Below are 27,500 nucleotides of genomic sequence, written 5' to 3' on the forward strand. Positions count from 1 at the left end.
TGTCCCTGTAAGTCACTACCATAGTGGACATGTCCCTGTAAGTCACTACCATAGTGGACATGTCCCTGTAAGTCGCTACCATAGTGGACATGTCCCTGTAAGTCGCTACCGTAGTGGACATGTCCCTGTAAGTCGCTACCGTAGTGGACATGTCCCTGTAAGTCGCTACCATAGTGGACATGTCCCTGTAAGTCACTACCGTAGTGGACATGTCCCTGTAAGTCGCTACCGTAGTGGACATGTCCCTGTAAGTCGCTACCGTAGTGGACATGTCCCTGTAAGTCGCTACCATAGTGGACATGTCCCTGTAAGTCGCTACCATAGTGGACATGTCCCTGTAAGTCGCTACCGTAGTGGACATGTCCCTGTAAGTCACTACCATAGTGGACATGTCCCTGTAAGTCGCTACCATAGTGGACATGTCCCTGTAAGTCACTACCATAGTGGACATGTCCCTGTAAGTAACTACTGTAGTGGACATGTCCCTGTAAGTCACTACCATAGTGGACTTGTCCCTGTAAGTCACTACCATAGTGGACATGTCCCTGTAAGTCACTACCATAGTGGACATGTCCCTGTAAGTCACTACCATAGTGGACATGTCCCTGTACGTCACTACCATAGTGGACATGTCCCTGTAAGTCACTACCATAGTGGACATGTCCTGTAAATCACTACCATAGTGGACATGTCCCTGTAAGTCACTACCATAGTGGACATGCCCCTGTAAGTCACTACCATAGTGGACATGTCCCTGTAAGTCAGTACCATAGTGGACATGTCCCTGTAAGTCACTACCGTAGTGGACATGTCCCTGTAAGTCACTACCATAGTGGACATGCCCCTGTTAGTCACTACCATAGTGGACATGTCCCTGTAAGTCACTACCATAGTGGACATGTCCCTGTAAGTCACTACCATAGTGGACATGTCCCTGTAAGTCACTACCATAGTGGACATGTCCCTGTAAGTCACTACCATAGTGGACATGTCCCTGTAAGTCAGTTGTTCGTTTGCTCTGACCTCTGCTGCTTAAAAGACATTAAAGTTCGTTTTTTTTTTCTCCCAGCTATCTGTGATTTACCAGCAGAACGCTCCCTGTTCCCTGTAGCTGGGTCATGGCGGTATGCAGGTCCGCATCCGTCACATGAGGGAACTCCTCAACTCCACTGTGGATCAGGAAACATTTAAATCCAGCCACCCCGGCCTGGATCATGGGAAGCAGCTCCAGCTGCAGAAACAGAGTCATTTGTATCAGATTGTTTTATAGAAACCACTACAGGGAGAAACCAAAGCCACACCATCACCACAGGGCTTTGGTTAATGTTCACCCGAGTGATTGGCCTTTTTCTTAATTGTAAAAAAAAAAAGATCCATCCTCTCCTCTTCTCCTCTACTTGAATTTGTACAGATCTGATAGAACTGACCAGGAGAAGGCCAGCATAATGAGCTTCCATGTTGAGTTCACCTGTCAGGTCTGTCCCAGTCAGTGCAGATCAAGGGAAGGAGATGAGGAGAGGACAGGACTGTTTGACAGTTGAGAAAGAGCCTTCCCACTGGGCACAGATGTCAGATCAACGTTTAGTTTTTATTTACATTTGGTTGAGTTGTCAACTAACGTGAATTCAACGTGAAATCAAAACAAACAAAAAAGTCACCATGTCATTGGATTTAGGTTAAAAATTGGGTGGAAAAAAAAGACAAAATGCCCTTAAGTTGATTACTTTTTGCAAATCCAATCAGTTTTCCACGTTGATGGAAACAATGTTGATTCAATCGGTTTTTACCCATTGGGTTAGTTTTAGCTATACTCTTTCTCCAACTCAGTGGCCTTGTGGTTAAAGTGTCCACCCTGAGATTGGAAGGTTGGAAGGTTGATCCCTGGCCGAGTCATACTAAAGACTGTAAAAATGGGTCCTGATGCGTCTCCGCTTGGCACTCAGCATTAAGGAGATAGATTGGGGGGAAGGCCCTGCGATAGACTAGCATCCTTTCCAAGGTACATCCCATGCTACAGAGACAGGAGATAGGCCTCTGCTCCTATGAGCCAAGACTTATGCAAGGATACTTACTTCTTCCCACAGCTAGTACTGTACCTGGTTGCCAGGGACGACCCCTCCCCAGAAGGCAGTGTCTACAAAACACTTTCCTGACGCTGCTGCCATCTTCTCATGGAGGTTATCCAGGGTGGTGGTCGGAGGGATGCTGTTGCTATGGGGACAGGAATTGAGTTCAATTTCAATTTGCACATTTTAAAACTATTTTCAATACTTTTAGATATCCTCAGCGATCCTCAGTTTGGCCAGATCTGAATGTGTTCATTGAGTACAGGAGTAGCCTAAGTTAGTCAATTTGACAGGCATGTCTGAAAATGTGATCTTTATTCAAGGTCAGCTTTAGAAAAGTAAATCTTAGGCAATCGGTGGTTTACCCTTCTTCCACTGTCTCCAACTCCTAACCCCTGCCCTGACCCCTGACCCCTGTATGTGGACAATGGGTAATGGTTCTGTGGGAAAGGAAACTCAGTCAGCCTCTATCACTCCTTACCCCTACCCATTTGGCCCTAACTCCTCAATGTCTGCATATCTGAAGGGTCTGGATTGAGATAACCAGAAAAGCTTCAACCTTACAGATCTGCTGACAATGAAGGGTTAGGGCCAAGGAGACGGGTAGGAAGCTAATTGTGACTGGCTGTTCCAATGTTCTTGGTAAGAGGACCACAATGGAAATAAATCCCAGACTTTATCCTCCATGATTATACTCATGTACATGTATGTATTTTTCAGGTTAATGTGTGCTTGTTTTTAAAATGGTAGAATTAATAAACTAAACTAAACTTAGTAGTGACTTACAGGGACATGTCCACTATGGTAGTGACTTACAGGGACATGTCCACTATGGTAGTGACTTACAGGGACATGTCCACTATGGTAGTGACTTACAGGGACATGTCCACTATGGTAGCGACTTACAGGGACATGTCCACTACGGTAGCGACTTACAGGGACATGTCCACTATGGTAGTGATTTACAGGGACATGTCCACTACGGTAGCGACTTACAGGGACATGTCCACTATGGTACTGACTTACAGGGACATGTCCACTATGGTAGTGACTTACAGGGACATGTCCACTACGGTAGTGACTTACAGGGACATGTCCACTATGGTAGTGACTTACAGGGACATGTCCACTATGGTAGTGACTTACAGGGACATGTCCACTACGGTAGTGACTTACAGGGACATGTCCACTACGGTAGCGACTTACAGGGACATGTCCACTATGGTACTGACTTACAGGGACATGTCCACTACGGTAGTGACTTACAGGGACATGTCCACTATGGTAGTGACTTACAGGGACATGTCCACTATGGTAGCGACATACAGGGACATGTCCACTATGGTAGTGACTTACAGGGACATGTCCACTATGGTAGTGACTTACAGGGACATGTCCACTATGGTAGTGACATACAGGGACATGTCCACTATGGTAGTGACATACAGGGACATGTCCACTACGGTAGTGACTTACAGGGACATGTCCACTATGGTAGTGACTTACAGGGACATGTCCACTATGGTAGTGACTTACAGGGACATGTCCACTATGGTAGTGACTTACAGGGACATGTCCACTATGGTAGTGACTTACAGGGACATGTCCACTATGATAGTGACATACAGGGACATGTCCACTATGATAGTGACATACAGGGACATGTCCACTATGGTAGTGACTTACAGGGGCATGTCCACTATGGTAGTGACCCCTCCTGCAGCAGCGGCCCTCGTGGCGGTCCAGAATCCCTCCCAGGTGGTGCGACCCGGTTCATTCACATGGACGTGACAGTCCACGATACCAGGCATCACCAGACTGTCTCCCACATCCAACACCTGCCATCAGAGTAACAAATATATGTTATAGATACAGCTATACATATTATAGCACCTGCCATTACAGTAATGCTACATCAGTAATGATATGATCAGTAATGCTACATCAGTAATGCTATGATCAGTAACTCTACATCAGTAATGCAATGATCAGTAACGCTACATCAGTAATGCTATGCTCAGTAACTCTACATCAGTAATGCAATGATCAGTAACGCTACATCAGTAATGCTATGATCAGTAACTCTACATCAGTAATGATATGATCAGTAACGCTACATCAGTAATGCTATGATCAGTAACGCTACATCAGTAATGCTATGATCAGTAACGCTACATCAGTAATGCTATGATCAGTAACGCTACATCAGTAATGCTATGATCAGTAACTCTACATCAGTAATGATATGATCAGTAACGCTACATCAGTAATGCTATGATCAGTAACTCTACATCAGTAATGCTATGATCAGTAATGCTACATCAGTAATGCTATGATCAGTAACTCTACATCAGTAATGCTATGATCAGTAACTCTACATCAGTAATGCTATGATCAGTAACGCTACATCAGTAATGCTATGATCAGTAATGCTACATCAGTAATGCTATGATCAGTAACGCTACATCAGTAATGCTATGATCAGTAACGCTACATCAGTAATGCTATGATCAGTAATGCTACATCAGTAATGCTATGATCAGTAACGCTACATCAGTAATGCTATGATCAGTAATGCTACATCAGTAATGATATGATCAGTAACGCTACATCAGTAATGCTATGATCAGTAACGCTACATCAGTAATGCTATGATCAGTAACACTACATCAGTAATGCTATGATCAGTAATGCTACATCAGTAATGATATGATCAGTAACGCTACATCAGTAATGCTATGATCAGTAACGCTACATCAGTAATGCTATGATCAGTAATGCTACATCAGTAATGCTATGATCAGTAACGCTACATCAGTAATGCTATGATCAGTAACTCTACATCAGTAATGATATGATCAGTAACGCTACATCAGTAATGCTATGATCAGTAACGCTACATCAGTAATGATATGATCAGTAACGCTACATCAGTAATGCTATGATCAGTAACCCTACATCAGTAATGCTATGATCAGTAACGCTACATCAGGAATGCTATGATCAGTAACTCTACATCAGTAATGCTATGATCAGTAACGCTACATCAGTAATGCTATGATCAGTAACGCTACATCAGTAATGCTATGATCAGTAACGCTACATCAGTAATGCTATGATCAGTAACGCTACATCAGTAATGCTATGATCAGTAACGCTACATCAGTAATGCTATGATCAGTAACGCTACATCAGTAATGCTATGATCAGTAACGCTACATCAGTAATGATATGATCAGTAACGCTACATTAGTAATGCTATGATCAGTAACTCTACATCAGTAATGATATGATCAGTAACGCTACATCAGTAATGCTATGATCAGTAACGCTACATCAGTAATGATATGATCAGTAACGCTACATCAGTAATGCTATGATCAGTAACGCTACATTAGTAATGCTATGATCAGTAACTCTACATCAGTAATGCTATGATCAGTAACGCTACATCAGTAATGATATGATCAGTAACGCTACATCAGTAATGCTATGATCAGTAACGCTACATCAGTAATGCTATGATCAGTAACGCTACATCAGTAATGATATGATCAGTAACTCTACATCAGTAATGCTATGATCAGTAATGCTATGATCAGTAACTCTACATCAGTAATGCTATGATCAGTAACTCTACATCAGTAATGATATGATCAGTAACGCTACATCAGTAATGATATGATCAGTAACGCTACATCAGTAATGCTATGATCAGTAACTCTACATCAGTAATGCTATGATCAGTAACGCTACATCAGTAATGCTATGATCAGTAACGCTACATCAGGAATGCTATGATCAGTAACGCTACATCAGTAATGCTATGATCAGTAACGCTACATCAGTAATGCTATGATCAGTAACGCTACATCAGTAATGATATGATCAGTAACGCTACATCAGTAATGCTATGATCAGTAACGCTACATCAGTAATGCTATGATCAGTAACGCTACATCAGTAATGCTATGATCAGTAACGCTACATCAGTAATGCTATGATCAGTAACGCTACATCAGTAATGCTATGATCAGTAACGCTACATCAGTAATGCTATGATCAGTAACTCTACATCAGTAATGATTTGATCAGTAACGCTACATCAGTAATGATATGATCAGTAACTCTACATCAGTAATGATTTGATCAGTAACTCTACATCAGTAATGATTTGATCAGTAACTCTACATCAGTAATGATTTGATCAGTAACTCTACATCAGTAATGATTTGATCAGTAACTCTACATCAGTAATGCTATGATCAGTAATGCTACATCAGTAATGCTATGATCAGTAACGCTACATCAGTAATGCTATGATCAGTAACGCTACATCAGTAATGCTATGATCAGTAACGCTATATCAGTAATGATATGATCAGTAACGCTACATCAGTAATGCTATGATCAGTAACGCTACATCAGTAATGATATGATCAGTCTTAATCCTGGTCCTGGGCATTACTATGAACGCGTATAACTATTTATAACCGCATTTCTTAACTCTGGTCCTTGGGACCCAAAGTGGTTCACATTCTGGTTTTTGCTTTACCTGATTCAAATCATCAAAACTTGATGATGAGTTTATCATTTGAATCAGCTATGTAGTGCTAGGGCAAAAAACAAAAATGTGCACCCCCTTGGGTCCCAGGACCAGAATTAAGAAACACGGTTATAAATAGTTACGCACCTTCATAGTAATGTTCAATCAGTAGTGTTATGTTATAGATACAGGCTGTGTCCCAAATGGCACCCTATTCCCTATATAGTGCACTACTTTTGACTAGGGCCCATAGGGCTCATAGAACTTTGGTCAAAAATAGTGCACTATGTAGGGAATAGGGTGCTATTTGGGACCCAGACATAGTAATACAGATGTTATTACAGTGTAATAAAATTGTTAAAGAATGACGAACGACTTCAGCAATCTAGGCCACAAAATAGCCTAGATTGAACTACGACTACAGATGGCTGGTATGAATACACTGAATGACAAATCAGTATATTTCCTCTCCAACAGGGGGAGTAAGTGAGCCAGAGAACCAAGTTTTAAGTTTCAAGTTTTATTAGTCTTATGTACAGGATACACATGGTAGACACCGTCCAACGAAGTGCTTACTTGCCGGTTCCTTTTCAACAATGCAACAACAATAAGAAATAATAAAAGATCAGTAAGTTGCAAAGAAAAAAACCATATCTCAGACTGGCCAATAAAAATAAAATATTAAGATAGGCAGTCTGAGATATGGTCAGCATCCCGGAGTCGCCTCTTCACTGTTTACGTTGAGACTGGTGTTTTGCGGGTACTATTTAATGAAGCTGCCAGTTGAGGACCTGTGAGTCGCCTGTTTCTCAAACTAGACACTCTAATGTATTTGTCCTCTTGCTCAGTTGTGCACCGGGGCCTCCCACTCCTCTTTCTATTCTAGTTAGAGCCAGTTTGCGCTGTTCTGTGAAGGGAGTAGTACACAGCGTTGTACGAGATCTTCAGTTTCTTGGCAATTTCTCGCATGGAATAGCCTTCATTTCTCAGAACAAGAATAGACTAACGAGTTTCAGAAGAAAGTTATTTGTTTCTGGCCATTTTGAGCCTGTAATCGAACCCACATTTGCTGATGCTCCAGATACTTATCTAGTCTCAAGAAGGCCAGTTTAATGCTTCTTTAATCAGCACACTGGTTTTCAGCTGTGCTAACAAAATTGCAAAAGGGTTTTCTAATGATCAATTAGCCTTTTAAAATGATAAACTTGGATTAGCAAACACAACGTGCCATTGGAACACAGGACTGATGGTTGCTGATAATGGGCCTCTGTACGCCTATGTAGATATTCCATTAAAAATCAGCCGTTTCAAGCTACAATAGCCATTTACAACATTAACAATGTCTACACTGTATTTCTGATCAATTTGATGTTATTTTAATGGACAAAATAATTGCTTTTCTTTCGGAGAACAAGGACATTTCTAAGTGACCCCAAACTTTTGAACGGTAGTAAATATACACTGAACAAAAATATAAACGCAACATGTAAAGTGTTAGTCCCATGTTTCATGAACTGAAATAAAATATCCTAGAAATGTTCCACTCGCACAAAAAGCTCAAATTGTGTGCACAAATTTGTTTACATCCCAGTTATTGAGCATTTCTCCTTTGCCAAGATAATCCATCCACCTGACAGGTGTAGCATATCAAGAAGCTGATTAAACAGCATGATCATTACACAGGTGCACTTTGTGCTGGGGACAATAAAAGGCCACTCTAAAATGTGCACTTTTGTCACACAACACAATGCCACAGATGTCTCAAATTTTGAGGGAGCGTGCAATTGGCATGCTGACTGCAGGAATGTCCACCAGAGCTGTTGTCAGAGAATGTAATGTTAATTTCTCTACCATAAGCCAACGTTGTTTTAGAGAATTTGGCAGTATGTCCAACCGGCCTCACAACCGCAGACCACTTGTAACCACGCCAGCCCAGGACCTCCACATCTGGCTTCTTCACCTGCGGGATAGTCGGAGACCAGCCACCCAGACAGCTGATGAAACTGTGGGTTTGCACAACCAGAGAATTTCTGTACAAACTGTCAGAAACTGTCTCAGGGAAGCTCATCTGCGTGCTCATCGTCTTCACCAGGGTCTTGACCTGACTGCAGTTCTGCGTTGTAACTGACTTCAGTGGGCAAATGCTCACCTTCGATGGCCATTGGCACGATGGAGGTGTGCTCTTCACGGATGAATCCCGGTTTCATCTGTACCCGGGCAGATGGCAGACAGTGTTTATGGCGTTGTGTGGGCGAGCGGTTTGCTGATGTCAATGTTGTGAACAGAGTATCCCATGGTGACGGTGAGGTTATGGTATGGGCATGCATAAGCTACCGACAATGAACACAATTGCATTTTATCGATGGCAATTTGAATGCACAGAGTTACCATGAAGAGATCCTGGGGCCCATTGTCGTGCCATTCATCCGCCGCCATCACCTCATGTTTCAGCATGATAATGCCCGCACCCATGTCGCAAGGATCTGTACAAAATTCCTGGAAGATGAAAATGTCCCAGTTCTTCCATGGCCTGCATACTCACCAGACATGTCACCCATTGAGCATGTTTGGGATGCTCTGGAACAACAGTGTGTTCCAGTTCCCACCAATATCCAGCAACTTTGCACAGCCATTGAAGAGAAGTGGGACAACATTCCACAGGTCACAATCAACAGCCTGATCAATATGCAAAGGAGATGTGTCGCGCTGCATGAGCCAAATGGTGGTCACACCAGATACTGACTGGTTTTCTGGTCCACGCCCCAACTTTTGGTTAAAGGTATCTGTCACCAACAGATGCAAATCTGTATTCCCAGTAATGTGAAATACATAGATTAGGGTCTAATGAATTGCGTAACTATGGACCACCCACACGTAAAAATGTATGCGCACATGACTGTAAGTCGCTTTGGATAAAAGCGTCTGCTAAAATGGCATATTATACAGAAGGATGCTAATTCGTAAATTTTCTATCCGAATATTTTGCATAAAGATAAGCATTATTACGTTATAGAAGTAACTCTGGTAGGCCCAAAACATTCTTCCTTTTCATGCAGTAGCTAACCCTAATAATAGTAACACCTCACCAAACCTTCACAAAAGTTGCTTAACTTTATTAAGGTCATATCTAAAGTAAGTCAAGCCATTGTTTACAGGGAAAAATACGAGCAGGATGTTATATCGTGGCAAACACAGCATTACAGTTGGAACTTAATTTGGCAAAAGAAAAATGGCTCAACAGAATGAAACAAAACATTTGCGAGCTAGTTTAAACCTTCACAAAGGTTTTGAACAGGCTAGATTGCAGCAATTACCAAGAAAGGCTAGTTCCTATTGTACCCAACTAATGACAGCAATGGCCTACTGTTATTTATTTGACATCTTTAAACTAAATACTGATCACACAATTAAAAAGACAGATCAAACTTAATTTAGCCAACGAAAATGTCTCAACAGAATTAAACAAAACACATTTTGCATATTTAAATAGCTGGTTTTGATCAATAAATAGGCTTACAAAAATAACAATATATACAATAAGAATGATAAAACAAATTATTATGAATACAAAAATAAATAAATGTAAGTTCCAAAATAAAATAGAAAGTTTCACAGTAGTCTGCATCATAGCCAACGTTATTCTCATCTGAGTCCACTACAATATAAAAATGTGTCCACATGGATATTAAAACCTGTCCACTTTTTCCTCTAACTGTCGTTTTACTTAAATGAAAAAGGCCTCCATCTTCGCAATCAACAGTAGCCTGCCTCTCTCGCTCTCCTCAGCAGCAAGCGCACATGCGCGCAAGGAGTGTGAGAATGGTGCTGAAGCATGAATTCAGGGTGTAGATAGATATATTTAATTAATCTGCTTTTACATTTTATTCACTAACCTGTGTAGGCCTTTTACCCCTCAGTAGCCTACTGGCGTTACCGCGTGATTCAGAAATTAGGGAGAGAGATTTTTAATTAGAGAAGAATGGATTAACCTTTTCGATGCCAGTTCAGAACTTTATTTTGCTGGTCGGAACAGTGGAACGTAACAATTTTTTAAATTTTTTTAGAAATAATTTCCGTTCCAACCCCTGCTCAGAGCGTTCAATGAACGTTTCAATAAGACCTTTAATAACACTGCTAGCTTAATTTGGGTTAACTGTTTTGAACTCCAAGCACAGATAGGACATATGGAAATCCATTTGCTTAGGCATTAATCATGCAAACACATTTCTTTTTTATTGTGGCATGGCATCAGTGAGATTCAAACGTATGATCTTCTGTTTTGCTGACGCTGAGAACTGAATGTTTCTCAAAAACATTCTTATAATGTTACTAGAATGTTACTAATGTTTTCTTGTGGTTTTTATGGAACGCTTTTTTAATGTTCTGAGAACTTTAAATAGAACCATGTTCACCTTGTGCTACCTTGTCCTGGACCTGCTGTTCTCTCTCTCTCTCTCTCTCTCTCTCTGTTCTCTCTCTCTCTCTCTCTCTCTCTCTCTCTCTCTCTCTCTCTCTCTCTGTTCTCTCTCTCTGTTCTCTCTCTGTTCTCTCTCTCTCTCTGTTCTCTCTCGCTCTCAATGTTCTACGTCTGCTTTGCTTGCTCTCTGGGTTTTTAGGCTCAGTTTCTGTATAAGCAAATAGTGAAAACTACTTATGTAAAAAGGGCTTTATAAATTGATTTGATTTGAACCATGAGGAAACCTGCAGAAAACATTATGCTGAAGTATTGAAATTCCCACAGAAGAACGTTGTTTCTTAACTGTTCTCTGAACTATTTGAGAACATTCCCAATGTCAAACCAGTTGGAGAAAACGTTACTAGAACATGTTTAATCATGTTTGAATAACATTCAAAATAACATTATTTTGTCAAGTTCTTTAAATGTGCTAATAATGTTCCAAAGCCAAGCAACTATCCTGCACTATTCCCAGAACGTTGTGGGAAGGTTGTATGCTAAATAACCATAGGACAACCAGGGTCTCACCAAGCTCTAAGAAACATATAGTTCTCAGAACGTTATGCGCTAGCTTGGCAGCCAGGTCACCCGTGATACAAGTCAGTATTTGACGTCCATCCATGTCTGAGGACGTCGGGAGATGATGTGGAAACCGGCCACTAGGGTTTTGGTTTTGGTAAGGTGCTGAGGACGGGGATAGTGGATGGGCCTAAGAATATGCCTTTGATTCCAAAGGTTGCAAGTTCAAATCCAGCAATAGAAAATTGTTTTTGAGATTTTTGTTTTAAACCTATCCCAATCCTTAACCCTTACCTTAACTATTCGGAGTTAATGCCTCAACTTAACCTTAAACACTTCAAAATTTGACGTTTGAGAAGCATGGATGAATGTCTAATTCTGACGTGAGACTGTGAGAGCTAGTAGAGCTGGGAAGTGTTTGTCTTCATTGGAAATTATTGCACAAACATTCTGAGCAAACAAAATAGTAATTAACGCAAAAAATAGCAATAATAAAGCTTAAGTTGAGCAGAAGCCGGAAAAAGACGCTCCTCAGCTCCACCAGAGAGCCACACAGAGCCTACCTCACAGCCAGCGGCAGCATCCCCAGCAGAACCACTGGAGTCTGGGAGGACTTTGTGTATCTTCCCCTCCTTGATGACGATCAGAGCAGGCCGTATCTCAGTGCCACACAGAACCCTCCTGCTCCTCACTGCACTCACGGTCGACCCAGGCTCCATTACTGTTGGACTACCTGGGCTAGTCTAAAGAGTGAAACAACTGGGCTCTGCTTTTAAGTCTGGTCTGTGTACATATATTCAGTGGAATACTGTTGAGGCACCTCCCCCAAGGCAGGCAAGCGAGGCTTGCGTAACATAGTGTTCACAGACAGTGATAAAGGTTTGTTGACCTCTCCTTTGGTCTGTACACAGAATGAACCCACGAGCCAAGCACTGTGTATAAAGCAGCCAGCTTTGAGGGGGATGTATGTTAGTAAAATATGTCTAGTAAGATCCATCTCTCTTTAACATTAGATTTGCAACTTTTACACTATCCTTGGATGTGATGTGGCCAAGCCACATTCCTGAATCATGTGAGTGCGTGTCACGACTTCCTCCGAAGCTGCCTCCTCTCCTTGTTCGGGCAGGCTTCGGCGTTCGTCGTCACCGGCCTTCTAGCCACTGCCGCTCCTCATCTCATCACTCCATTTGTTTTGTCTTGTCTATTACACACACCCCTCATTAGTACATGTATAAGTGTTCCCTCTGCCCCCCTTGTCCTTGTGGGTGATTGTTTAATGTGAGGAGATAGTAGCTCGGTTGAGCGATGTGTATTTTGTATTGGTTGTATCGGTTGAACGGTTGTATTTTGTATTGCTGGGGTATATTTTCCCTGTGCACCTGTTTCGTTCCAGTGAGCCTGTTTTGCGCACTGGACTGTTTGACGCTATCCAGCGTAACTCTGTGCTACGGAATAAACTCTGTATTCTGTGATTTACCCTCCTGCGCCTGACTCCTCTCACAGTGCAGCTATTATCATACTGTAAATGCCATAGTATTTAGACACTGAGTGTACAAAACATTGGAAACACCTGCTCTTTCCATGACATAGACTGACCAGGTGAATCCAGGTGAAAGCTAATCAACCTTTATTGATGTCACTTGTTAAATCCACTTCAATCAGTGTAGATGAAGGGGAGGAGACAGATTTAAAGAAGGATTTTAAAGCCTTGAGACAATTTGTCACGGTGTATAAATGGTGTGGTGTGGAATCAGGCGCAGAAGCAGATGTACAGTCCAACAAGACTTTACTAGCGAGTGCAAAATAATCCAAAAACGGCCAGAGGCCAAACAGACGCACACAGGCGTCAAACACGAGCGCACAAACACAGGGCGCAAAAACTCTCCTCAACCGAGGAGGAAGCTAATCGTAACTGGCGTACCGAAACACGGGTTACGCACAAACACCTGACACGAAACAATTACACACAACACTACACTAACAACAGGGAAACTAAATAGGGTGCGTAATGAGACATAACACAGGACAGGTGTGGCTAACAGACAAAACTAATCAAACAGGAAACATGGAACATACAACGGTGGCAGCTAGAATTCCGGAGACGACGAACGCCGAAACCTGCCCGAACAAGGGAGAGAGGCAGCCTCGGCCGAAACCGTGACACAATTGAGACGTGGATTGTGTATGTGTCCCATTCAGAGGGTGAATGGGCAAGACAAAATATTTAAGTTACAATTGACGGAGTCACCCATAATTCACCTAATGATATTTTGAAGGAAGAAACAAAGTATTTTAAGCATATGTTTTCTTTTCAGTCGCCTCCATCTCCTCTAACTGAAGCTAATTTTAGAGATTTTTTTCCTATTGATAATGTCAAATTAACAGCCACACAGAAAGACTCATGTGAAGGTGAAATTACAGAGGAGGAACTTCTGGATGCAATTAAAGACTTTAAGTCCGGGAAAACTCCAGGGTTGGATGGCATACCAATCGAGGTATACCAAACCTTTTTTGATATACTAAGAGGACCGTTATTAGCATGTTTTAACCACTCCTATGTAAATGGTAGATTATCTGACACTCAAGAAGAAGGTCTGATCTCATTATTACTGAAACAGGATACAAGTGGAAAATATAAAGATCCAGTCCATTTACAAAATTGGAGGCCCCTTACACTTCAGTGTTGTGATGCAAAAATCCTAGCAAAATGTATAGCGCATAGAATTAAAAAGGTATTGTCGGATATTATTCATTCTAATCAGACAGGTTTTTTACATGGAAGATACATTGGAGATAATATAAGGCAAGTATTGGAAACAATAGAACACTATGGAAAATATGGGAAACCAGGCCTGCTATTCATAGCAGACTTCGAAAAGGCATTTGATAAAGTTTGACTGGAATTTATATATAAATGCCTTGAGCATTTCAATTTTGGAGAATCTCTTATAAAATGGGTCAAAATCATGTATAGTAACCCTAGGTGTAAAATAGTAAATAATGGCTATTTCTCAGAAAGTTTCAAACTGTCAAGAGGAGTGAAACAAGGTTGTCCACTATCGGCATATCTATTTATTTTGGCCATCGAGATGTTAGCTATTAAAATCAGATCCAATAATAATATCAGAGGATTAGAAATACAGGGCTTAAAAACAAAGGTGTCATTGTACGCAGATGATTCATGTTTTCTTTTAGATCCACAACTAGAATCCCTCCACAGCCTCATAGAGGATCTAGATACATTTTCTAACCTCTCTGGATTAAAACCAAATTATGACAAATGTACTATATTACGTATTGGATCACTAAAAAATACAATTTTTACATTACCATGTAGTTTACCAATAAAATGGTCTGATGGTGATGTGGACATACTCGGAATACATATCCCAAAGGAAATAAATGATCTCACTTCAATCAATTTTAATAGAAAGTTAGCAAAAATAGATAAGATCTTACTACCATGGAAAGGAAAATACCTGTCAATTTGTGGAAAAATCACCCTGATTAACTCTTTAGTATTATCCCAGTTTACCTATTTGCTTATGGTCTTGCCTACGCCTAGCAAACAGTTTTTTAAATTATATGAGAAAAAAATATTCAATTTTATTTGGAACGGCAAGCCAGACAAAATTAAAAGAGCATATTTATATAATGAATATGAATTCGGAGGACAGAAATTATTAAATATTAAAGCATTAGACCTATCACTAAAAGCTTCAGTCATACAAAAGTTATACTTAAATCCGAACTGGTTCTCAAGCAAATTAGTAAGATTGTCTCACCCACTGTTCAAGAAAGGCCTTTTTCCCTTTATTCAGATTACAACCTCTCACTTTCAGTTATTTGAAAAGGAAATAATCTCCCAAATGTCACTATTTCTAAAACAAGCCATAGAAAGTTGGTTGCAATTTCAATTTAATCCTCCAGAAACGACAGAACAAATAATGCAACAAATATTATGGTTAAATTCAAATATACTAATTGACAAAAAACCTTTATTTTTTGACAGAATGTTTAAAAAAGGTATAATCTTCGTAAATGATATCATCGGTAGGACTGGTGGAGTTATGTCGCACATGCAGCTGACAAAAACATATGGAAATGTCTGCTCTACCCAAAATTACAACCAAATAATTGCAGCCTTACCGCAAAAGTGGAAGAGGAAAGTTGAAGGGGGAGAAAGTAAGGAACTTGTCTGTCGGCCTTGCATTAAAGAACATAATTGGTTAAGGAAAACTGTGATAAATAAAAAAGTATATCAGTTTCACTTAAGGACCAAAGGATTGACAGCAGTCCCATATAGATTGCAAAATAGTTGGGAAGAGATCTTTGACGTACCGATCCCATGGCATAGTGTTTATGAACTGACACGCAAAACGACACCGGATTCAAAAATTAGAATCTTTCAATTTAAATTATTATATAAAATTCTTGCTACCAATAGAATGTTATTTATATGGGGGATACAATCTTCCCAGCTCTGCAGATTTTGCTGTGAAGAGATAGAATCATTAGATCATTTGTTTTGGTTCTGTCCATTTGTAGCTTGTTTTTGGACACAGGTCCAGGAATGGCTAAAGGATTGCAATATTTACCTGGAACTAACCTTGCAGATAGCATTACTGGGTGATCTGAAAAGTCATAGTCAATCAATCAATAATATAATAATACTTTTAGCAAAAATGTTTATTTTTAATTCACAATCTGTAGAAGCAATGAGAATAGAAAGGTTCAGAACTTTTGTAAAACATCACAGTACGGTTGAAATATATATGGCAAATAGAAATCCTATATGGATGGTGTTAAGAGATGGGAGGTATTGAATAGAGTTGAAGGATGGGACTAATAACAAATAACAACAAATAATAACAAAGATAGCTAATAATGTAAGCATACTGTGTCCATAATAAGTATATAGGTTGTATGTTGGGAGCTTTTGGGAAAGAGCACAGTTAGAAAGATATGGCATTTAGAAGCAAACCGGATGGACATCATGAAAATGATCGGAGAGGTTGAGAGTAGAAGAAGTTCAGGAGCAAAAAAATAAATAAATATATATATTTTTTATATATATAGATATAGAATTATTGTAAAATTAACTCTGTCCATAAGGTGTAGATAGTAAGTATAGACCGGAAGTAGAGCCCTGGGCGTTGTTGTTCACTAATTTACTCCAAGTAGGGAAAGGATGGTGGGGTTGAAAAGTAATAAAGGGGAATATATATATAAAAAATTTAAAAAAACATGGGGGGATTGGAAGTGATGCAGACAATTACATTTATAGAAGATACAATCTATCGGCAATATTAAGCTGATCCATCCCCCCGAAAAAAAGAAGAAAAAAAAAAATATATATATATATATATATATATATATATTTAAGTGTCTTTGAACGGGGTATGGTAGTATGTGGCAGGCGCACCGGTTTGTGTCAAGAACTGCAACACTGCTGGGTTTTTCACGCTCAACAGTTTCCTGTGTGTATCAAGAAGCAGCCAGCATGGGGGCGGCAGGTAGCTTAGTGGTTAAGAGCGTTGTGCCAGTAACAGAAAGGTCGCTGGTTCTAATCCCCGAGCCGACTAGATGAAAAATCTCTCGATGTGCCCTTGAGCAAGGCACTTAATCCTAGTTGCTCTGGATAAGAGCATCTGCTAAATGACTAAGAATGGTCCACCATCCAGACAACTTGACACAACTTTGGGAAAGCATTGGAGTCAACATGGGCCAGCGTCCCTGTGGAACACTTTTGACACCTTGTAGAGTCACAGTTGATTAATGCACTGCAGGCGCACCGGTTTGTGTCAAGAACTGCAAGACTGCTGGGTTTTTTCACGCTCAACAGTTTCCTGCGTGTATCAAGAAGCAGCCAGCATGGGGGCGGCAGGTAGCTTAGTGGTTAAGAGCGTTGTGCCAGTAACCGAAAGGTCGTGTGTGGATATTTTTGCAGGGACATGTGGTGTGGGAGAGCTATTGCCTTTACACTGCACCAATCAGAGGGGGTGTAGATGTCTACATGCAGAGGTAGTGTGGGAGACATCTCTTAAAGACATCTATTTACACTACACAAGTATCTCTCCTGGACCTAGTTTGTGTCTTATCTGTAGCTAATCGGGTGTATGAAATAGATAAATGCGTGGTAAAGTAACTCATCTTGTTCATTACTCTAATATACATATTTGTCAGTGATTGCATAAAGAGCAAGGGGAGACTAGAGGTAACAGTATAACGTCTCTTTAAGGAGGCTCTTCAGATACTGCTCTGTCAGCAACAACTCATTCTACCAATACATTATTCAAGCCCCAGCACCACTAAACTGAGAGACTTAGAGGAGAGAGAGAGAGGAGAGAAGTGGAGAGGAGAGAAATGGAGAGGGAGTAGAGGAGAGAGAGAGGAGAAGAGATGGAAAAGAGGAGAGAGAGAGGGGAGGAGGATAAGAGAGGAAGGGAAAAGAGAGGAGAGAGAGAGAGGAGAGGAATGGAAAAGAGAGGAGAGAGAGGGGGGAGGAGGATAGGAGAGGAGTGGAAAAGAGAGGAGAGAGAGAGGGGAGGAGGATAGGAGACGAGTGGAAAGGAGAGGAAAGGAGAGAGAGAGGAGGAAAGGAGGAGTAGAGGAGATGTGAGAGAGTAGGAGAGGAAATGAGTGTAGAGAAGAGGATAGAATATCAGTTTACCTCTGGCTCTGTAGTTTCTAAGTCATATTCCTTCTTCATCTGATGGGTGTTTATGTGGGCCATAAGGCCTGAGGTTGTGTGCGTCTCTACTCCTCTACTTTATAATATTCACTGGATTAGCTGGCTCTGAGAGCTAGACCATGACACATTAATGTTGTTGAATTAAATACATGTATTGCAGAGAGAGCAGAAAAGATGGAGGGAGAGAGATGGAGATAGAGAGGGAGGGATAGCAGAGAGGTAGGGTGAGATACGAGAGAGCAGAGAGGGAGAGAGGGATAGCAGAGAGGTAGGGTGAGATACGAGAGAGCAGAGAGGGAGAGAGGGATAGCAGAGAGGTAGGGTGAGATACGAGAGAGCAGAGAGGGCGAGGGATAGCAGAGAGGTAGGGTGAGATACGAGAGAGAGCAGAAAGGGAGAGGGATAGCAGAGAGGTAGGGTGAGATACGAGAGAGCAGAGAGGGAGAGAGGGCGAGGGATAGCAGAGAGGTAGGGTGAGATACGAAAGAGAGCAGAGAGGGAAAGAGGGAGAGGGATAGCAGAGAGGTAGGGTGAGATACGAGAGAGCAGAGAGGGAGAGAGGGCGAGGGATAGCAGAGAGGTAGGGTGAGATACGATAGAGCAGAGAGGTAGGGTGAGATACGATAGAGCAGAGAGGGAGAGGGATAGCAGAGAGGTAGGGTGAGATACGAGAGAGCAGAGAGGGAGAGAGGGTGAGGGATAGCAGAGAGGTAGGGTGAGATACGAGAGAGCAGAGAGGGAGAGAGGGATAGCAGAGAGGTAGGGTGAGATACGAGATAGCAGATGGGGCGAGGGATAGCAGAGAGGTAGGGTGAGATACGAGAGAGCAGAGAGGGAGAGAGGGCGAGGGATAGCAGAGAGGTAGGGTGAGATACGAGAGAGCAGAGAGGGAGAGGGATAGCAGAGAGGTAGGGTGAGATACGAGAGAGCAGAGAGGGCGAGGGATAGCAGAGAGGTAGGGTGAGATACGAGAGAGCAGAGAGGGAGAGAGGGAGAGGGATAGCAGAGAGGTAGGGTGAGATACGAGAGAGCAGAGAGGGCGAGGGATAGCAAAGAGGTAGGGTGAGATACGAGAGAGCAGAGAGGGAGAGAGGGATAGCAGAGAGGTAGGGTGAGATACGAGAGAGAGCAGAGAGAGCAGGCAGAGCGACAAAGAGATACAAGAGAGAGATAGCGCCTGGCTAGCTAGCATGCATGGCTAACACGGTAGCTAGCTAGCAAGTCTGGTCTGGACCGAGGCTGTGCTGAGAGCAAGGTCAGAAAACACAATGTCATTGTGTTACAGCCCGGCTGAAACCTGAGTGGCCCCAGCCTGCCAGCCTGCCCTACAGTAGCACGGTACCTTCTAGATCAGCCAGCTAGACACTACATCCTGTCCACTAGCCATTACTATGGAGCAAACCTCGTCAACAATAGACTGTAGCCAGGCCTAAGAAGAACACAGCATCATTTATCCATTTACTGTGTGGGTGGATGATGTGATCTGTATACAACACTACTGTATGAATCAAAAATATAGAATAAATGATTTAGGGAAAGACAAGGTCATTTTTTACACCATCAATACAATTATACATAATACAATTCTACATACAGTGCCTCATTTTCTCTAGTATTGTGGTGGCAGCATCATGTTATGGGTATACTTGTCACCAGCAGGGACTGGGGAATTTGTCAGGATATTCCTATTTTGTTCTCTATTGCTCATCTATTGTTCCTCAAGCAAGGGGAAGGACTTCCCATCAGACCAATTTTTTGAAGTATGCAGTTGTGTCTAACAAAAAACGAATTTTGCTCAATTCTTTTTTTACAGGTACCAAACTCATTCCACGGAGGGCCGAGTGTCTGCAGGGTTTTCACTCCTCCCTTGGACTTCATTGATTAAGGTCACTGATTAGTAAAGGAACTCCCCTCACCTGGTTGTCTAGGTCTTAAGGTCTCTGATTAGTAAGGAACTCCCCTCACTGTCACGGTTTCGGCCGAGGCTGCCTCTCTCCCTTGTTCGGGCAGGTTTCGGCGTTCGTCGTCTCCGGAATTCTAGCTGCCACCGTTGTATGTTCTATGTTTCCTGTTTGATTAGTTTTGTCTGTTAGCCACACCTGTCTTGTGTTATGTCTCATTAAGCACCCTATTTAGTTTCCTTGTTGTTAGTGTAGTGTTGTGTGTAATTGTTTCGTGTCAGGTGTTTGTGCGTTACCCGTGTTTCGGTACGCCAGTTACATTATAGCTTCCTCCTCGGTTGAGGAGAGTTTTTGCGCCCTGTGTTTGTGCGCTCGTGTTGGACGCCTGTGTGCGTCTGTTTGGCCTCTGGCCGTTTTGGATTATTTTGCACTCGCCAGTAAAGTCTTGTTGGACTGTACATCTGCTTCTGCGCCTGATTCCACACCACACCATTTATACACCGTGACAGAATTACACACCTTTCATGGAATCAGCAGGAGCCGAAGCAGCCCCGACGAGACTGGAGGTCCAGGTTCGGGAACAACAGGACCAGATACAGCAGATGGGGACCGCCCTGCAGGAGGTGATCACCACGCTCCGAGGCTGGGGAGCGCCTCCACCACCTCCCTCCCTGCCAGCACCATCGGCCAGTCCGCCCATTCCAGCGCCAGAACCCCGAGGAATCCGACTCTCTCTCCCGAGGGCCTACGACGGAACCGCGGCTGGGTGTCAGGGATTCCTCCTCCAGGTGGAGCTGTACCTGGCCACCGTACACCCGGCACCCTCGGGGCATGAGAGCGTGTCCGCCCTGATCTCCTGCCTGTCCGGGAAGGCGTTGGAATGGGCCAACGCGGAGTGGAGGAAGATCGACGCCGAGACGATCACCTACAACGAGTTCTCCCGCCGCTTCAGGGCGGTGTTTGACCATCCCCCGGAGGGGAGAGCGGCGGGGGAGCGTCTGGTCTTCCTCCGGCAGGGGAGGAGGAGTGCCCAAGAATTCGCTCTCGAATTCCGTACTCTAGCGGCAGATGCAGGGTGGAATGAGCGGGCCCTCGTCGATCTATACAGATGTAGCCTACGAGAGGACGTCCGTCGGGAGCTGGCTTGTAGGGACACCAGTCTCTCTTTCGACCAGCTGGTCGACATGTCCATCAGGCTGGATAACCTATTGGCCACCCGCGGACGTCCTGAGGGGGGTCCGTCCATTTCACCCTCCAGCGCCTCCGAGCCGTGTCCTATGGAGCTCGGGGGCGCTGGCGCTAGAGAGAGGAGGAGTCGGTTGGTTAGGGGGTCCATCCACTGCACCAACTGTGGTCGGGGAGGACACACCGCGGCTAGGTGCTGGGGATGGCCTCCTAGGGAGGATGACGACAGGTCCCGCACTGGGGATTCCCTCCAGGTGAGTAGGCGCCCCACTCACCCAGAGCTCACTGTTGCCCATTTTTGGATGCCTGTGCGTTTTCCACAGGTAGCACCTCATTCCCAGCATAAGGCGCTGGTAGATTCAGGCGCGGCTGGGAATTTTATTGATAAAAAGTTTTGTTTAGCGTTAGGGATTCCCCTTATTCCTGTTGATGTTCCTTTCCCCGTTCATGCCCTAGATAGTCGTCCGTTGGGTACAGGCTTAATCAGGGAGGTCACGGCGCCACTTAGGATGTGTGCGCAGGGGGATCATCAGGAGATGATTCAGCTGTTCCTGATTGACTCTCCTGCGTATCCGGTGGTGCTGGGCATGCCCTGGTTGAGTACCCATAACCCAGCTATTTCGTGGCAGGAGAGGGCTCTGATGGAGTGGTCTGCTCAGTGTGTGGGTAGATGTTTGGGCGTTTCCGTAGGGGCTACCTCGGTGGAGAGTCCAAACCAGGTGCCCGCATTGCACGTTCCCCCTGAGTATGGGGATTTGGCTATTGCGTTTAGTAAGGCGAGGGCGACGCGGTTGCCACCCCATAGGCAGGGAGATTGTGCGATAGACCTCCAGGCAGGAGCTGCGCTCCCACGGAGCCATGTGTATCCTCTGTCTCAGGAGGAGAAGAAAGCTACGGAGATTTACATAGACAAATCTCTGAGACAAGGATACATACGGCCTTCCACTTCCCCTGCGTCCTCGAGTTTCTTTTTTGTGAAGAAAAAGGATGGTGGGTTGCGCCCGTGCATCGATTACCGTGGTCTCAATCAGATTACGGTGAAGTACAGTTATCCACTCCCGCTGATTGCGACCATGACTGAGTCGTTGCATGGGGCGCGTTTCTTCACTAAATTAGATCTCAGGAGCGCGTACAACTTGGTGCGCATCAGGGAGGGTGATGAATGGAAGACAGCCTTTAGTACCACCTCGGGCCATTACGAGTATCTGGTCATGCCATACGGGTTGATGAACGCTCCGTCAGTTTTCCAATCATTCGTGGATGAGATCTTCAGGGACATGCAGGGGCAGGGGGTGGTGGTGTACATTGATGACATCCTCGTGTACTCGCCTACCCGTGTCGAGCATGTGGCCCTGGTGCATAGGGTGTTGCAGAGGCTGGTGGAGCACGACCTGTATGTGAAGGCAGAGAAGTGTCTGTTTTTCCAGGAGTCGGTCTCCTTTTTGGGTTATCAGTTGTCTGCGTCAGGGGTGAAGATGGAGGTAGACCGGGTGTCGGCCGTGCGTAATTGGCAAACATCAACCACTGTGAAGGAGGTGCAGCAGTTTTTGGGGTTTGCAAATTACTACAGGAGGTTTATCCGGGGTTTTGGACAGGTGGCAGCTCCCATCACGTCTCTTTTGAAGGGGGGTCCGGTGCGTCTGCAGTGGTCGGCCGAGGCGGACAGGGCGTTTGGGAGGCTGAAGGACCTGTTTACCTCGGCCCCGGTGCTGGCGCATCCGGATCCCTCTTTGCCGTTCCAGGTAGAGGTGGACGCGTCAGAGGCCGGTTTAGGAGCCGTGCTTTCACAACGGTCTGGCGCGCCACCTAAACTCCGCCCCTGTGCTTTTTATTCTAAGAAGCTCAGTCCGGCGGAGCGGAACTATGACGTAGGGGACAGGGAGCTGTTAGCCGTGGTACAGGCTCTAAAGGTGTGGAGGCACTGGCTTGAGGGGGCTCAACACCCTTTCCTCATTTTGACGGACCACCGTAACCTGGAGTACATCCGGGCGGCGAGGAGGCTGAACCCTCGCCAGGCAAGATGGAGTATGTTCTTGACCAGGTTTACTTTTAAGATCACGTACATCCCTGGGTCACAGAATGGTAAGGCAGATGCGCTGTCTCGGCGGTATGACACGGAGGAGAGGTCCGTGGAGCCCACTCCCATACTGCCTGAGTCGTGTCTGGTGGCACCGGTAGTGTGGGAGGTCGATACTGAACTCGAGCGGGCGTTACGCACCGACCCTAGTCCACCACAGTGCCCGGAGGGTCGGAAGTACGTTCCGCTCGAGGTTCGGGATCGATTGATCTATTGGGCTCACACGTCACCCTCCTCTGGACATCCGGGTATCGGCCGGACAGTGCACTGTCTTAGTGCCAAGTACTGGTGGCCCACGTTGGCAAGGGATGTGAGGGTTTATGTTTCCTCCTGCTCGGTGTGCGCCCAGTGTAAGGCGCCTAGACATCTGCCTAGGGGTAAGTTACTACCCCTGCCCGTTCCACAACGACCATGGTCCCACCTCTCTGTGGACTTTATAACAGACCTTCCCCTCTCCCAAGGGAATACTACCATCCTGGTCGTTGTGGACCGGTTCTCTAAGGCCTGTCGTTTGCTCCCCATGCCGGGTCTTCCTACTGCCCTACAAACTGCAGAGGCACTGTTCACCCATGTGTTCCGGCACTATGGGGTGCCCGAGGACATTGTGGCTGATCGGGGTCCCCAATTCACCTCCAGAGTCTGGAGAGCGTTTATGGAGCGGTTGGGGGTCTCGGTGAGCCTCACCTCGGGGTACCACCCGGAGAGTAATGGGCAGGTGGAACGCGTAAACCAGGATGTGGGTAGGTTTCTCAGAACATACTGCCGGGACCGGCCGGAGGAGTGGTCAAGGTACGTTCCCTGGGCCGAGATGGCCCAGAATTCCCTACGCCATTCCTCCACTAACCTAACTCCATTTCAATGTGTGTTAGGTTACCATCCGGTTCTGGCACCCTGGCAGCAGAGCCAGATCGAGGCTCCTGCGGTGGATGAGTGGGCGCGGCGCTCGGAGGAGACTTGGAACGCTGCACACGTCCACCTGCAGCGGGCCCTCCGACGTCAGAAGGCGAGCGCTGATCTCCACCGCAGTGAGGGACCGGTGTACGCACCTGGTGATCGAGTCTGGCTCTCTACCAGAAACCTGCCCCTCCGCCTGCCCTGTCGGAAACTGGGTCGGCGGTTTGTAGGGCCATTTAAAGTCCTGAGAAGGTTGAACGAGGTATGTTATAGATTACAGCTACCTGTGGAGTATAAGTGTATTAACCCCTCGTTCCATGTGTCCCTTCTCAGGCCGGTGGTACCAGGCCCGCTCCAAGAAAATGAGATAGGGGAGACTCCCCCGCCCCCATTGGACATCGAGGGGGCACCGGCGTACTCCGTGAGGTCCATCTTGGATTCGAGACGTCGGATGGGGGGTCTCCAGTATCTAGTGGAGTGGGAGGGGTACGGTCCGGAGGAGCGGTGCTGGGTGCCGAGGAGAGACATTTTGGACCCGTCGCTCCTGACGGAATTCCATCGGGGGTATCCGACGCGCCCTGCTCCACGTCCTCCGGGTCGTCCCCAAGGCCGGAGTCGGCGCACGTCTGGAGCCTCGCGTCAAGGGGGGGGTACTGTCACGGTTTCGGCCGAGGCTGCCTCTCTCCCTTGTTCGGGCAGGTTTCGGCGTTCGTCGTCTCCGGAATTCTAGCTGCCACCGTTGTATGTTCTATGTTTCCTGTTTGATTAGTTTTGTCTGTTAGCCACACCTGTCTTGTGTTATGTCTCATTAAGCACCCTATTTAGTTTCCTTGTTGTTAGTGTAGTGTTGTGTGTAATTGTTTCATGTCAGGTGTTTGTGCGTTACCCGTGTTTCGGTACGCCAGTTACATTATAGCTTCCTCCTCGGTTGAGGAGAGTTTTTGCGCCCTGTGTTTGTGCGCTCGTGTTGGACGCCTGTGTGCGTCTGTTTGGCCTCTGGCCGTTTTGGATTATTTTGCACTCGCCAGTAAAGTCTTGTTGGACTGTACATCTGCTTCTGCGCCTGATTCCACACCACACCATTTATACACCGTGACACTCACCAGGTTGTCTAGGTCTTAAGGTCACTGATTAGTAAAGGAACTCCCCTCACCTGGTTGTCTAGGTCTTAAGGTCAGTGATTAGTAAAGGAACTCCCCTCACCTGGTTGTCTAGGTCTTAAGGTCTCTGATTAGTAAGGAACTCCCCTCACCTGGTTGTCTAGGTCTTAAGGTCACTGATTAGTAAAGGAACTCCCCTCACCTGGTTGTCTAGGTCTTAAGGTCTCTGATTAGTAAGGAACTCCCCTCACCTGGTTGTCTAGGTCTTAAGGTCACTGATTAGTAAAGGAACTCCCCTCACCTGTGGTCCTCTGTAGCTCAGCTGGTAGAGCACGGCGCTTGTTATGCCAAGGTAGTGGGTTTGATCCCCTGGACCACCCATACACAAAAAAAAATGTATGCACGCATGACTGTAAGTCGCTTTGGATAAAAGCGTCTGCTAAATGGCATATTATTATTATTATTACCTGGTTGTCTAGGTCTTAAGGTCACTGATTAGTAAAGGAACTCCCCTCACCTGGTTGTTTAGGTCTTTAAGTCACTGATTAGTAAAGGAACTCCCCTCACCTGGTTGTCTAGGTCTTAATTGGAAGGAGAAACCAAAAACCAGCAGACACTCGGCCCTCCATGGAATGAGTTTGACGTGCTTTAGTGTTTGTACTTTACAGTATTTATACTTGGGATATTGCTTAAAAAATCACTGGAGGACGTCTTAAACTCTGGTTTGTGAAGACATACTGTATGCAATCAAGTCATCTTCGTTTTTTGTTGTTTTATTAATTTAAGAAAATTGTACATCATTTGGAAATGTGGAGTAGGTTGTGTACAGTGGCTTGCGAAATAATTCACCCCCCTTGGCATTTTTCCTATTTTGTTACCTTACAACCTGGAATTAAAATGGAGTTTTTGGGGGTTTGTATAATTTGATTTACACAACATGCCTACCACTTTGAAGATGCAAAATATTTTTTATTGTGAAACAAATAAGACAGAAAAACTGAAAACTTCTGCGTGCATAACTATTCATCCCCCCAAAGTCAATATGTTGTAGAGCCACCTTTTGCAGCAAATACAGCTGCACGTCTCTTGGGGTATGTCTCTAAAAGCTTGGCACATTTAGCCACTGGGATTTTTGCCCATTCTTCAAGGCAAAACTGCTCCAGCTCCTTCAAGTTGGATGGGTTCCGCTGGTGTACAGCAATCTTTAAGTCATACCACATATTCTCAATTGGATTGAGGTCTGGGCTTTGACTAGGCCATTCCAAGACATTTAAATGTTTCCGCTTAAACCACTCGAGTGTTGCTTTAGTAGTATGCTTAGGGTCATTGTCCTGCTGGAAGGTGAACCTCCGTCCCAGTCTCAAATCTCTGGAAGACTGAAACAGGTTTCCCTCAAGAATTTCCCTGTATTTAGTGCCATCCATCATTCCTTCAATTCTGACCAGTTTCCCAGTCCCTGCCACTGAAGAACATCCCCACAGCATGATGCTGCCACCACCATGCTTCACTGTGGGGAAGGTGTTCTCGGGGTGATGAGAGGTGTTGGGTTTGCGCCAAACATAGTGTTTTCCTTGATAGCCAAAAAGCTCAGTTTTAGACTCATCTGACCAGAGTACCTTCTTCCATATGTTTGGGGAGTCTCCAACATGCCATTTGGCGAACACCAAACGTGTTTGCTTATTTTTTTCTTTAAGCAATGGCTTTTCTCTGGCTACTCTTCCGTAAAGCCCAGCTCTGTGGAGTGTACGGCTTAAAGTGGTCCTATGGACAGATACTCCAATCTCCGCTGTGGAGCTTTGCAGCTCCTTCAGGGTTATCTTTGGTCTCTTTGTTGCCTCTCGGATTAATGCCCTCCTTTCCTGGTCCGTGAGTTTTGGTGGGCTGCCCTCTCTTGGAAGGGTTGTTGTGGTGCCATATTCTTTCAATTTTTTATTAATGGATTTAATGGTGCTCCGTGGGATGTTCAAAGTTTCTGATATTTTTTTATAACCCAACTCTGATCTGTACTTCTCCACAACTTTGTCCCTGACCTGTTTGGAGAGCTCCTTGGTCTTCATGCTAC

The 27,500-nt window shown here is 44.6% G+C and overlaps 1 protein-coding gene across 2 annotated transcripts in view; it reads right to left on the reverse strand.

Annotated features, from left to right (window-relative positions):
* The window catches only part of LOC311130665 (allantoinase, mitochondrial-like), a 32,864-nt gene extending 20,487 nt beyond the window's left edge, over positions 1-12,377 (reverse strand). For both annotated transcript variants that reach the window (XM_084163451.1, XM_084163450.1), the window contains exons 1-4: positions 12,151-12,377; positions 3,753-3,904; positions 2,097-2,211; positions 1,085-1,231 (exon numbers count right to left, since the gene is read on the reverse strand). In XM_084163451.1, coding sequence (XP_084019577.1) covers positions 1,085-1,231; positions 2,097-2,211; positions 3,753-3,904; positions 12,151-12,306 — 570 coding nt within the window. In that variant the 5' untranslated portion in view covers positions 12,307-12,377. The remainder of the gene's footprint in view (positions 1-1,084; positions 1,232-2,096; positions 2,212-3,752; positions 3,905-12,150) is intronic.
* Positions 12,378-27,500: the final 15,123 nt, after the last annotated feature.

This window comes from Coregonus lavaretus, assembly GCF_964263955.1.
Source record: "Coregonus lavaretus genome assembly, chromosome: 6".
NCBI classification, from domain to species: domain Eukaryota; kingdom Metazoa; phylum Chordata; class Actinopteri; order Salmoniformes; family Salmonidae; genus Coregonus; species Coregonus lavaretus.